The sequence below is a fragment of the Pundamilia nyererei genome, unplaced genomic scaffold (assembly GCF_000239375.1).
Source record: "Pundamilia nyererei isolate P.nyererei 1_Seehausen unplaced genomic scaffold, PunNye1.0 scaffold00429, whole genome shotgun sequence".
NCBI lineage: Eukaryota > Metazoa > Chordata > Actinopteri > Cichliformes > Cichlidae > Pundamilia > Pundamilia nyererei.
In genome coordinates, this window is record NW_005187830.1 from 211,421 (window position 1) to 226,109 (window position 14,689).

General features: G+C 43.5%; 1 protein-coding gene across 3 annotated transcripts in view; it reads right to left on the reverse strand.

Annotated features, from left to right (window-relative positions):
* adcy3a (adenylate cyclase 3a) overlaps positions 1-14,689 on the reverse strand; it is a 59,433-nt gene that overhangs the window by 31,510 nt on the left and 13,234 nt on the right. For all 3 annotated transcript variants that reach the window (XM_005753456.1, XM_005753455.1, XM_005753457.1), the window contains exons 3-5: positions 8,405-8,554; positions 3,398-3,528; positions 2,179-2,290 (exon numbers count right to left, since the gene is read on the reverse strand). In XM_005753456.1, the coding sequence (XP_005753513.1) occupies positions 2,179-2,290; positions 3,398-3,528; positions 8,405-8,554 (393 nt within the window). The remainder of the gene's footprint in view (positions 1-2,178; positions 2,291-3,397; positions 3,529-8,404; positions 8,555-14,689) is intronic.

The following is a 14,689-nucleotide window of genomic DNA, read 5'->3' on the forward strand; positions in this document are numbered from 1 at the left end:
ACTTGAGACTTGAGGATAAAGACTTGAGACTTACTTGAGACTTGCAAAACAATGACTTGGTCCCACCTCTGAATAGTGCAGTTATCCCTACCCTGAATGAGGTTTCAGGGATTAGGTCCTGTGTTGCAGGCGCAATCGTAGGTAGAAATAAACTCCTTGCTGTGAGTTTCTCCTTTACTGAATCAGCTACCGTTAGCTTCAAATGTGTTGTCTGCAATTTTATTGTTGCTTACAATTCAATTCAAATCAATTTCATTTATTAAGCGGCAAATTACAACAACAGTCCCCTCACGGTGCTTTATATTGTAAGATAAAGACCCTATAACTATACAGACAGAACGGCAACAATCAAAGTTTCTCAAGGAGGGGCAGCCATGTGCAGCAAGGCTGAGAGGAGGGAGACAGGACATAAGACATGCTGTGGAAGAGAGGCAGAGATTATTCATGCTCTTAGCATGTTGGCCCGTGTGATCTAAACATAAATACATATGCATAATAATAAACTGACAGCAACACTGAGCCACTGAGAAAGTGACATGAAACCACAGCAACCATTGCTAAACATGGATATATATCAACTTACCACAAAAAGTCAGAACATTTGTGTTGTAAAACAACTTTATGTGTGTTTTGTTCTTGGCAATACATATTTCTACCACTGACAAGCCTGTTGTCTTTCCACATTTGGAAAGAAAATCCATTTATGGATTGAGCCGCCACATACGTGGACTGTGCCCATGAAAAACTTCAATCCATATTGAAAATGAAACAGTTTATTCTTTTAACAAACAGGGGCCTCAGTATCATGTGAAAGAACCATACACAGCCGAAAAAGCCTGGCACCTCCTCCTGTAGCGGGGCATGACACGCACATAGGGTAAAAGGGCAGGTGGCCACCAGATGGCCAGGCACTCCTTCTCTACTGTGTTGTACCTGGCCTCCCACTCCAACAGTTTCCTGCTGATGTACATGAACAGGCGGTCACTCCTCCGGCCATAGGCACGCCACCGCCATGGCGCAAAAGACCTCCAGGAAGGCGTGGGGGTTGTCTCCTTCACCCATTCGGTAGAGGGTGGGGGCGACGGCAGTGTCAGCAAGGAACCACCTTGAGCGACCAGACTCTCCGACACTTTCGTCTGGTGCACAGACTGGTCCTGCACAGCTGTCTGCTCCCACTGCAAAGCTGGCAGCTCACCAACATCTGGGCCCACGCCTTAACTGGTTGGGCCAGTCATTGTTCCGCCATGCCACGACTCGGGTTTTGGCACGGCTGTGACAATGATGGACCCGACAGCAGCATTGCAGTTTTCCACGTCTTTATTGGCTGGGTTTCCACTGTGCACCTTTCCAGCTGCCCTGCTTCTGTACCACAAACAGCACACCTCCCACCTCAGATCCTGGCAACATCTTTTACAGGGGAATCATGATTGGATGATGAGGTCAGATGTATAACTCCTCCCCTGACAACACACCCTGAACACACTGCTCCACCCCTCCCCTGCAGCTGAGCAACAGAACCACACCTCCGCCACACACCCCCACCGCCCAACTGAGGCCCACACCATCACACCGCCTCTAACTAAAGCTGTTACCCTACAAGTTAATAGATTAACATATCAGTAGACTGCATCTGGACTCATTACAGAGCATAATATTCCTCCTCATGTTCAGGTTCCAGTTTACATGATGCCGACACACCTGCAAACAGGCCCGACAGTGAAGGGCATTTAAGGCACATTGGTGCAACTTGGTTTTACAGAACACCAGCTTGAAGATGCCCCTTGGCACAAGCCCTATCCAGATCAGTCAAATGTGGCATGCCTTACCATTGTAGCAGACCATTGTTGTATCGGATTGTCAGCACCTGAGTACCAGAGATCAAAACAACAGCAGAACCAGCGGGTTTTCATTAGCAAAGGTGGCACCATTTGAGGGGAAAGGAACAGGCTTTTTCCAATGGTATAATATTTATTGCCAAGAAGCATCATTACAACAAATATGTGACAATCATTTCAAATGACCTCCCATAAATCACATAAAGGTTAGAGGTGGATTCTAAATGAGTATTTCTTGTAATCTTGATGAATCCCATAAAAGATTTCAGTCTAAATCGGAAAAATGTAAATAACAACAAATAACCGTGACATCACTTTAGTTAGTTTACACTGTGATACTCACAGCAGCTAGTTTGTCAAAGCGGGCAAAGAGCTCATTAAGCAGCTTGACAAGCTCCTGAGCACTGCAAGAAGACGACAGCTGGGTGAAGCCCACGATGTCTGCAAACAAAATACTGAAAGAGAAAAAAATACACATTACTGACATCATTCTTTAACAGCTACCGGTACATTAAGAAATTCTTCATGCACATTTTCAAAAATTCAAGAAGAAGCTTAGTATAAGCAAATCGAATAGGACCATCGGCTTTCATTTTTAAGTTAGTGGCCTCTTTTTCACAATATTCTTATCCATTAATGTTAAAATATATACAAGCCATGTTCCAAAAAGCAATTTGTAAATAAAGAATGCAATGATTTATATTTATACTGTTTTGTTTGTTTGTTTGTTCTTTTACAGACAATATGTCAAACATGAAAAGGCAAAACTTTTCTTTTAAGAAATATGTACACTCATTTTTGAACAGCATTGTTCACATGATAAGAGTACTGTGCACATCTGTGAAGGCATCATTAATGTTGATCAATATATTTAATAGCTTCACTCTAGTCTTACTATTCAAAGCACTTTAGAGTACAAGCTACATTTAAAGCCAATTTAGAATTGTAACAGAGAAAGCACCCAAATGCAACTCACACGAAAAATAAATATACAAAATCCAAACCTTTAACTTCAAACATGCAGTGGTCACAAACAGTGAAGCTGGGAACAATGCCAAAAACCAGAGCAGGACAAAAGACAGTTTGTAAAACACTCTGATAGCTCAAATGCAAATCAAAAGTAACACAAAGTCCAAAAACACTGGTGGAAATTGTAGAGCAGGGGTCCCCAGTCCTCGAGGGCCGGTGTCCCTGCAGGTTTTAGATCTCACCCTGGGTCAACACACCTGAATCACACGATGAGTTCATTACCAGGCCTCTGGAGAACATGTTGAGAAGGTAATTTATCCATTTAAATCAGCTGTGTTGGATCAACGACACATCTAAAACCTGCAGGGACACCGGCCCTCGAGGACTGGGATTGGGGACCCCTGTTGTAGAGTATACAGTTGTGGTGGGCAACTGAGTGAATACAGCAATCCTGAGCCAAATATTAACAAGGATTTAGAATTACCAAAGGAAATAAAACCCAAATCCCCAAACCTTGACAAAAATCACAAGACTCATACTTCACAGACATGCAGAACCCTTGATGGTTTAAGTTTATAGAGGTACCAAATTACCTGACATTTTCATGCCTGTACATGTACATGGTGTTGAACTGTTGCATTTCTTTCTGACTAGGCCCCTTCTTCATGTCCTGAAGCATTTCATCAGCTATGTGCTTTGGAAGAATGGAGAGGAGCAGACGCTCCTGTGGAGGACAAAAGCAAAAGCAGACAGAGCATATTAGAAAACAACACTGGTAATAATCAGGTCCCTCACAGAGAAGACACTGGTTATCCTATTGCTTTTCTATTTGGCTTGAATACAAGGACACTTTGCCATGCACATTGGAACATTAGCACCAATCCGTTTGTCGATCTCCCGCTCCCCTTCTCCTGTTACTTGTGAGCAAGGCCGCGAAATACTTGAACTCCTCCACTTGGGGCAGGAACTTATCCCTGACCTGGAATGAGCACTGCACCCTTTTCTGGCTGAGGACCATGGCCTCAGATTTGAAGGTGCTAATTTTCATTCCCATCGCTTCACACTCGGCTGCAAACCGTTCCAAGGCGAGCTGGAAGCCACCACCCGATGAAGCCAACAGAACCACATCATAACACAAAAAGCAGAGATGAAATTCCGAGACCATCCAAGTGAAAGCCTTCCGCCACTTGGCTACGTCTATAAATTCTGTCAATAAAAATCATGAACAGAATTGTTGACAAAAGGCAGCCCTGGCGGAGACCATCACCCATCAGGAACAAGTCCGACTTATTGCCGGCTATGCGGACCAAGCTCTTGCAATGGTCGAATAAGGACTGAATGGGCCAGACACCCCACAGCACCTCCTACGGGACACTCCGAAGGACACAGTTGAATGCCTTCTCCAAGTCCACAAAACACATGTAGACTGGTTGGGCAAACTCCCATGAACCCTCAAGTATCCTTGAGAGGATAAAGAGCTGGTCCAGTGACCAGGACAAAAAACTCATTGTTCCTCCTGTATCCGAGGTTCGACTAAAGGACTCTCCTCTCCAGCACCCTGGACTTTCCCAGGGAGGCTGAGGAGTGTGATCCCCCTGTAGTTGGAACAGACCTTCCGGCCCCGCTTCATAAAGATGGGAACCACCACCATAGTCTGCCAATACAGTGGTACCACCCCTGATCTCCACGCATCATTGTAGAGGCGTGTCAATCAAGACAGACCTACAACATCCAGAGCCTTCAGAAACTCAGAGCAGATCTCATCCCCCCCAGGAGTTGTTTAACTGCCTCAGTGACCTCGCCCCTGGAGACAGGCGAGTCATCACCCTCGTCCCCAGACTCTGCTTCCTCCATGTAAGACGTATCAGAATATCTTCGAGGCAGTTCTAAAGAATTTTTCCATGGCCTCTATGAACTCCTCCCAAACCCAAGTTTTTGCTTCAGGCCTGTCAGTATCTGTCAGCTGCCTCTGAAGTCCCACAGGCTAACTAAGCCCAATAGGACTCCTTCCTCAGCCTGGTGGCTCCCTTCACCTCTGGTATCCACCATTTGATTCGGGGGTTACCACCACGACAGGCACCAACCACCTTGCGGCCGCAGCTCAGTGCAGCAATGAAGATGCTGAACATGGTCCATTCAGACTCAATGTCCCCAGTCTCCCTCAGAAAGCTGTTGAAGCTCTTCCGGAGGTGTGCGGACTGGGGCCTCTGCCAGGCATTCCCAGCATATCCTTACTATGCATTTAGGTGTGCCAGGTCTGTTCAGGATCCTCCCCGCCACCTGATCCAACTCACCACCAGGTGGTGATCAGTTGACAGCTCAGAACCGTCCATTTACCCGAGCATCCAGAACATATGGCCGCAGGTCTGCTTCCTGGTGCCACGTGCATTTATGGACACTCTTATGTTTGAACATGGTGTTCATTATGGCCAAACTTTGGTTTGCACAGAAGTCCAACAACAAAACACCGCTCTGGTTCAGATCCGGGAGGCAGTTCTTCCCAATCACACCCCTCTAGGTCTCACTGTCGTTGCCCTCATGAGTGTTGAAGTCTCTCAGTAGGACAACTGAGTTCCCATGCGGTGCACCCTTAAGCACCCTGCCCAAAGACTCCAAGAAGGCTGGGTACTCTGAACCGCCACTCGGCACACAAATGCAGACCCGAAGGCGCATGGAACAAACCCTCTAATCCACTGGGAGAAACCCCAACGTACTGGCAGCAAGCTGAGGCAATACTACGATATCCACCCTCAACCAGGACCAATTTGCCATGGGAGACCCTACCAAGGGGCCCTACCGGACAACATAGCCCCCTGGATCCCTGGGACACACAAACCTCTCGACCACGATAAGGTATTTAAGCGTATTAAATTTTGTTTTAAGAGAATGAGGCCAAGCCACAGATCCTCAGCAGGATTTTCTGGCACAACTTTACCTGCTTCCAAGGTGCGTTGACAGGATGAAACAAATCGCAATGCAGAGACTCCAGCAACACTTAAAGGGAAGAGGAACAACTTTATTGACTGACCAACGCGTTTCGGCTTGTTGCCTTCATCAGGGTCATAGTAACACATACTAGAAGTGTGCTTAAAAAGCGCTTTGGGTGCCTAGAAAAGTGCTATATAAATGCAATCCATTATTATTATTATTATTATTATTATTATTATTATTAAATAAAAGGCAGGAATCAGAAATAAATTAAAAAAAAATTCAATTTAACCAATCACATCTTCAAGCCACAGATCCAGAAATTGCTGGAAGGCTCTCATCTGACCAAGGAACCTAAGGCCCTAGTTGTTCACTAGGTCATTATTGCACTTTTCTCAATCTTTTAGGAAATGGCAGCAACGTTAAGAATGTAAAAATAGTTCCTAGAAAAGAACACAAGAAACTACAGTGAGCAATACATAAGGGAGATGAGTAAAGGTCTAAATGTCTCTTAAAGCATTACAAAGGCACCCTAACCCCAACGCCCTAACCCTCTTGCTGTGTTTACAGGTTGACTAGCTCCAAACTGTTAGGCAGTGAGGCTGCAGTGTGTCAAGGAAATCCAAAAGTGAAACACAGGAGTTAACATCCAGTTTGTAAGAGTGCTGTACAGAATGCTATAACAGGGTACATCTATATGTGAACTTTCAAATAGAAACGGCTGTAATACTTGAACTTTGTACTAATTTTTATGTGTGTTGAGATGAAAAGAGGAAGAACAGTGGAGCAAGTTACATTAACGTACTAGATGTGCCAACAGCATGGACAGGTTGAGCGTGTGCATGAGTGCACATGTGCACGTATAAAACAGGTGTGAGGCATGGAAAATATTAGCAGTGTAGAGGGAGAGCGAGAGGAGGCGATGTATATCACCAAAAGCATATATAGGGGTGGCTGTAGCTTAGGTGGCAGAGCAGGTCAGCCACTAATCAGAAGGTCGGTGGTTCGATCCCAGGCTGCCTCCTGGCTGCATGCCAAATATCCTTGGGCAAGATACTAACCCCGTGTTTGCCTACTGGTGGTGGTCAGAGGGCCCGGTGGCGCCAGTGTCCGGCAGCCTCGCCTCTGTCAGTGCGCCCCAGGGCAGCTGTGGCTACAATGTAGCTTGCTATCGCCAGTGTGTGAATGGGTGTGTGAATGGGTGAATGACTGAATGTAGTGTGAAGCGCTTTGGGGTCCTTAGGGACTAGAAAAGCGCTATACACACACACACTTATTGTTTTTACACATTTCAAACGCACCTTCACAGAAGTACACACAGACCGAGAGGCGGGCTGGGCATCAGCAGCTTTCAATATCGTTATCAAAATTCAACAGAGAGGCCAAGAAGGATCAAACAGCTGAATAGGTTGGCTCTGTGATTACAGCTGACACTGACTCAGGAGGCTGGTTGCCTCGGCAACCATCACCAGTCAGATGTCTCTTGATTGGTCAGCAGCTCTCATCTTTCACCAGCGCATGCTCTTCCATCAGTATTCTGGGAGTTTCTTTCACATGTTTATCACCACTGCTGGGTTACTTTCCCTCTCAATTTCTTCTCATAGCACATTCACACTTGACATCTCTTTCTTACTTGCTCTCTCTCACAATCTCTCACTCACACACACACACACACACACACACACACACACACACACACACACACACCATCTGTTCCATAAATAATAGTAATAGTAATTTAGACTGCCTAGTGGCCACAGATGCAACAGCAGAAGGGGAGCTGACTGCTGATATGGTCACAGCTCAGACAAACACGCCAACATACAAATAATGTGTACATATTTTCCAAAGTCAGTGCTGCTAACAGAGGAAACATATCTATGAAGCCCTGTTGGTTTCATAAAGCCAGACAATAACTTATATTTGGTAGTGTTGTTCTCTGTGCTTGTGTTTCACTGTGGACTTGGGCAGCTCCTGCACACATTCAAACAGGGACAACAGTGAAACAGAAGGGTGTACTAAAAAGCGAGATACACATTTTTATTTTATCTGCCCAAATAACCACAGCAGTTCCCCGCATGCATTGAAAAAGTGCTCAGACACACATTTTGGGAGCAATTCAAACATATAGGAATGTTCATAACGCTTCACAAGGAACAGATGGTGAAAGTGAAAGCAGCAACATTTAAATAAGTTCTTTTTTTTTTTACTGATTTTGAGCATAGAATTTAGAGTTTGTCGTAAATGTATTGTTTACATTCTAAACACATGCAATTAGTGGCTAACTGGTGATTCTAAATTGCCCATAAGTATCAGTGTGAGTAGCAATGGTCGTTTGTCTATGTTAGCCCTGATCAGACTGGCGACCTCACCAGGCTGCACACGGCCTCTTGGTTCCAGCCCACCGCGACCATGATAAGGCAGAAGACATTTTTTATTTGTAAATTTAGATTTCTTTATTACTCTCACTTAGATGAAAATAGGTGAAATGGGAAAATCTCTGTTTTGCATTTAGTTGTACAATTCTGCACACTAACAGTTGCCCGATCATCGTGGATATAAAAGCCAAAACTTTGACTATCTTAAATATTCAGGTTTAGTTGATCAGCAATAAAATGAATCGTCAAAGATACGAGTTGCCTGTGCACACAGTGCAGTGTCTGTCCTCTGACCTGTTGTTGACTCTGCTCCTCCAGGTTGAGTTTGACCTCCAGCGACTGTCTCGCCTCCAGAAAGGCCTTCCGATGTTTCCGATCAGCCATGTAGTACGACATGATGCCCACAGTGATGGCACAAACATAAATCACAAGGTTGGCTAGAAGCTTGAAAACAAGAAGTGAGAGTACATTCATAATTTCACTTCTGTGCACTCTTACAAGTTTATAAATGACACAACTTACTTTTTAAAAATTCACATATATTTAAAACAGTACAGCAAATGGAAATCCTGTAACTATAATCACCACACACTGTGAGTTTGCATGTTCTCAGTCCAAAGACATGCAGTCAGTGTTATTGGGCTAACCGGTGATTCTACATTGCCTGTAGTGTAGATGTAAATGTAAATGTGAGTGTGAATGGTTGTGCATCTCTCTGTGTAGCCCTTTTGTCTAAGGTGTACCCCAGAGCAGGGATAGGCTCCCCCCACGCTGAATCAGATAAGTGGAAGAAAATGAATAGGATGAATGGGAATGAATACGTTTTTATTCCAAATGTGTAACTGCACATTTAAGGAGGGGTTTTGTTTGATAGTGTTTTTTCACACTGACAGTTTCTTTTTTATATTAATGTTTCTCCCACAAATCCAAAGTCACCCATCAAAACTACACAACTAATTGATTAACTGCACAAACATTCACTGAGCTCAGCAAGAGTACTAACACATCAGCTAGCTAACGTTACTATGGTACTCTTTTCTCTATGGTTGGACCAAGTCCTTTGCACTACTTCCACGTACTTTGCAACCTGTCCTGTCCAGCAGGTCTTTCTCTTGTTTTGAATTTATTGTTTGTATATATGTATTGCTGCTGTCTTGTAACCGTCCAAAAGGCTTCCTCGCATAAAGGGCGCTTTATCATAGGGAAAAAAGAAAGTGAAGAAGAAACGTGATGGAAGACTTTTCTTCTTCACATTCTGGAAGAAGAAAAAGATCGTCGTCTGAGAAACCGTCAGTTTCCCAGTAGATTTAGAAGTGTGTGATTGTCGGCTTACATGGAGTCCTCTAACAACAGCTTTTGTGGCGTTTCCTGCAGGATCTCAGAAACAGGTGGATCGAGCTGACGCACGGGTTTTGGGAACAGAGGAAACTGAGACATGGGGCACCGTCACCAGAAGAAAATATAGTGCATTTTGTCCCTCACCTCACTGTAAATAAACGCACGCTTTATTTAAAGAGTCCTGCGTGTGGGTTCTGCAGCCGCATATCTGACGATACCAGTTTTTAAATTGTGTTGATAGGTCACATCAAACCAGTTATGATAAAAAAAAAATTATATTTGCATTTGAAGTTATGAGAATAATTTGTTAAAGATGTTTGTTAAAGTTTGTGGTTTTTACAGTGAAAAATATAACTTCTTTCTACTCTGATGTTATGTTTAATTTAGATCAATTGCATTAATACAGTATCCCTAAATGAAAAAATAACTAAAGTGAGATGTGAGGTTGTGCTGAAAAGAATGATACCAAACAAGGCAAGGTAAACAGTTTTTAATGGTGAAATGCAGAGGTGAAATCAAAAGTAGGCAAAAAAGGCCAATTATACCCTGGACGCCAGAGGGTTAAACATGTGCATGATCATTCCACATAGCTGATGTGCACAGTCCCTGGGCAGTCTGCGACAAGAGGGCAGAGTGGGGCCTGAATCAAACCTGTTGAAAAACAGTTGTTCATTCACAGGGGTGTAGTCTGAAAGTACATATATGAGGCTATAATGTAGGAACCAAGGTGTATGCATCCTTGATGTTTGCATACAGTAAGTCCAATTAAATCCTGACAAAAGGATGTGCTTCTCCAGGAATTTCCTTAACCCTGGAGAACCTATGGGGTCAGAGCCGACCCCATGGGTTTTCTAGGGAAACCATGGGGTCAAATTTGGGTTCTCCATGGGTTCTCCAGGGTTAATGTACTTCAACGTCTTCCGCAGTTTTTCTTGGTCTGCAAACTCGCAGTACAATCCTGTGCAGGGTCGTAGTGATTTTCTTCTTTCAGACTACAATTCCCTACAATTGGCTAGTTCATTCACAAAGCATCTTGGCATTTGTACTGGGGTCCTTAGACACACTAGTCTTCTTTCTGTACTGTATGGCTCTCTTTGAATTTCTTGATGATACTCCAGTTCTTGACATTTGGAAACACTGTGGAAACTTTGAATATCCCTCTCCTACTTTCTGAGCACCAAAAATTATTTTTCTTAATTCTAAAATGATTTATTTTGGTTATTGCTATAATCCTTTCTCAAGTGACAGCTTAAACCCTTGCTCAGGGTTCATACACCTTTTTCCAGAGTAAAATTCAGCACTTTCAAGGTCCATTTTAAAGCTTTTCCAGCACATTACCACTTTGATAAATTACATATTTATACAAATACAAACTCAAAATGATTTCACTTTTTTGAAATCGTACAAAAAAGAAAAAAAAAGAAAAAAAAGTATTATGCTATATGTCACTTGACAAATAACTTCAAATAAAATAAATAAAGAAAAAAATGGGGAAAATAAAGGCATAGCGCATTCTTTTTAAAAAATAAAATGTGCACTAACAACTCAAAATACTACAAAAATAGCAGGGGTGCAACGATACACAAAATTCACGGTTCGGTTCGATACTTTGGTGTCATGGTTCGATATTTTTTCGATACAAAAAATGTTCATGCCTTTTTAATTTATCATTTATTAAAATTATAAATATATATTTTTAACCCAAAAGTACAGTTTTTGAATTTAATGGTGCTGAAACAAAGTAAAAGAGAGTTTATTACACAGAAATGTCTCTTTCCAAAATAAAAGCTATACTATCCGCTTCTTCTGGGCTATATTCTCAGCAGCATATTAAACATATCAGGTCCCCACAAGGAGAATCCTGTGCTAACAGCTGTCTAAATGACTCGGGTAACGTTTGTAGCGTGCATGCTTGTTGTTTTTGTCTGCTTCCACTTGTCTTTGCACTAGGATGATGTCGGCAAAAATGTGCAGTCATATTCGTTGTTCCCACTAGTGCTGTCAGCGTTAAACTGAAATGACGTTAACGCCACAACACGGCAAATCTCCGTTAACGAGCTACCGCGGATCGCCCCGTGCATGGGGCTGGACGGCGTCAACACGTTAACAAGCTAACTGTGCTAGTTCCCACAAATTGAGCATTGCGTGGCACATCCGACATACTGTTTCACTTTAGTCCATGACTCGCTTACCTTCAGGGTCATCCGTCACATGAAGACCAAAATAGTTCCAAACGCCAGATCTGAATGAGGGTGGGGGAGGTTCAATTTGCCATGTTGCAATGAGCTTAGCTTCTGTCTTGCTAGCTTGCGCTGCGCTCAGTTGATCTGCACTCGACAGTGCAACCTAGGCGGAGTAGTCGAGCGCAGATCCACTGAGCGCTCAACACAGACAGCATCGTCAGAAGGAAAGTTGATAAAATAAATTTAAAAAATTTGTATTGTTCAATACATATGCGTACCGAACCGAAAACACTGTATCGAACGGTTCAATATCGATACGAGTATCGTTGCACCCCTAAAAAAATAGATAGGGCAAGTCAATGTATTTATTTATATATTTGGATAGACAACTTTTTTTTTTCTAGTTTTGGTTCTATACATTACCACAATAAATTTTAAATGAAACGACTCAGATGCAGTTGGAGTGCAGACCTCCAGCTTTAATTCAGTGGGTTGGGTCAAAAACACTGCATTAAATGTGAGGAACTAAAGCATTTTTTAACACAATCCCTTCATTTCAGGGTCTCAAAAGTAATTAACAAATTAAACAGATGAAAATAAAATGTTCATTTCTAGTACTTGGCTGAAAACCTTTTGCTTGCAATGACAGCTTGAAGTCATGGACATGACCAGATGCTGGGTTTTCTTCTTTTTAATACTCTGCCAGGCCTTTAGTGCAGCGACTTTCAGTTGCTGTTTGTTTGTGGGTATGATTTGGGTCATTGTCCATCTGTATTATGAAACACTGCCCAATCAATTTGACTGGCTTTAGCTGGATTCGAGCAGACAGTTTGTCTTTCAAACACCTCAGACTTCATTAGGCTGCTTCTGTCCTGTGTCGCATCATCAATAAACACTAAGTGCCACTGGCAGCCATGCAGGCCCAAGCCATCACACTGCCTCTGTTGTGTTTTACAGATGATGTGTTGGCTTTGGATCATGACCTGTTCAACACCTTCTTCATATTTGTCTTGCAATGATTCCGGTAGAGGTGGATATTGATTTCATCTCTCCAAAAATGTAATGTTAATGTTTGTTTGTTTTTAAGCAAACTTCAATATATACTTTCTAATCTTCAGACTTATGAGTGTCTTGCACCTTGCACAAAAACATCTGCATTTACTTTCATGCAGTCTTCTCTTTGTGGTAGACTTGTATATCCATATGACTACCTCCTGGAAACTGTTAGTTACTTGGTTGGCTGTTGTGAAGGGTTTCTTTTCACCATGGAAATGATTCTGCGATCATCCACCACTGTTGTCGTGGACGTCCAGGTCTTTTTGAGTTGCTGAGTTCACCAGTGCTTGCTTTCTTTCTCAGGATGCACCAAACTGTACATTTTGCCGCTCCTAACAGTGTGAGTTTTTTCTCTTTCCGCAGTTTAAGGATGGCTTGTTTCACCTGCACAGAGAGCTCCTTTGACCACATGATGTCTGTTCACAGCAAAATCTTCCAAATGCAAGCACGACTCCTCAAATCAACTCCAGGTCTTTTATCTGCTTGATAATGACAGAACGAAGGAACTGCCCACACCACATCAGTTGTCCAATTACTTTTGGTCCCTTTAAAAAGAGGGTGGCACAAGGAGCTGAAACTCCTAAAACCTTCATCCAGTTTGAATGTGGATACTCTCAAATGAAAGCTGAGCATCTACAGATTATGTCCATGTCCATTATCTACAGTAACCATAATTGAAATCTGGTTTAGTAAATAGGTAGAAAAAAAACCTTTGGCCAGTGTCCAAATATATATGGACCTAACTGTGTATATATTTATATATAGTGCAACAACAACAAGAAAAACGCATATTTCATTTCACGTTTCCTCAGTAAGACCATAAGCAATTAACACAAATAATCCTAGAAGTTCATCATACTGCAAAGGCAAAAGGTTGCATTGTATGCTTTGAGGCGACTGTGTTGTGCTATATAAATAAAATTGAACTGAATTGAATTGCATATAGTATTGTAACGATGGTTAAATGTTATTTTATAGTGACGTGTTGGTTATCTCTGCACACTGTTGTTATTTCTTTAAGATACATGTTTGGTCGTGCTGCAGGAAAAAGGGAGTTAATGTATGCAGGAAGGGGAGGGGGGTCCTTGTTGTGTGACTGTGCGGGGCTGAAGTGAGGTGTTGTACGAGGGCACTCTCCCGGAGTTAACGGCCCGTTTGCCTGTGTTACCGAATAAACGGACAAACTGAGATCCAAACGTCTGGTTCTTGCAAACGTTACACTGGTGTCAGAAGTAAGAGAGAAAAAACAAAACAAAAAAAAAAAAAACCCACCGAAAACGCCCGACACCCTGTTGCTGGCGACGCTGACCGTCACGAGACACGAGGATGTTGCCAGGCAAGATTAAGAAGGAGACGGAGGAGAGGCAGGTTCGTCCGCACTCGCCTGCCCATAGATTGAGGGAAACGGCGACTTTTGCCATGTTCCAGTGATGATTGCGGGGGTGTCCTGTACGGCCCTTCTGGACACGGGGTCCAAGGCAACGCTGGTCCGACCCGATGTTGTCCCAGCCGGAGCTGCTGTGCAACCAACTAATGTGCGACTTAAGACTGTGACCGGTGATCTGGCCCCAATTAGAGGGAGGGGAGTGTTCCAGTTTAAGGTGGGGGACCTCGGCGTGCCTTATGCTGCCTTGGGTGGCTGACGTGCAGGACGCCTGCATCCTTGGGCTGGATTTTTTGCGAGCCATTGGTGGTGTACTGGACTTAGGCAAAGGCTTCCTCGTACTCCCTGATGGGAAGAAGGTGCAGCTTATTCCTCTCCGGTCTGCCCAGCATCTGCCGTGGCGTCCACCTCCACCTCCGAGACCCCTGCAGACCCGCCAGCAGAACAGCAAGCGGGGGAGGAGGAGAGGCTCTCAGCAGTGAGGAGCATCTGGTCAAAGAACTGTGAGGGGCTGACTCCACAGCAGCAAGAGAGTCTATGGCAGGTACTAAGAGAGTTTAGTGACATTTTTGCCCTGAAAGAAAGTGATGTTGGCTTGACACACTTGGTAGAGCACGT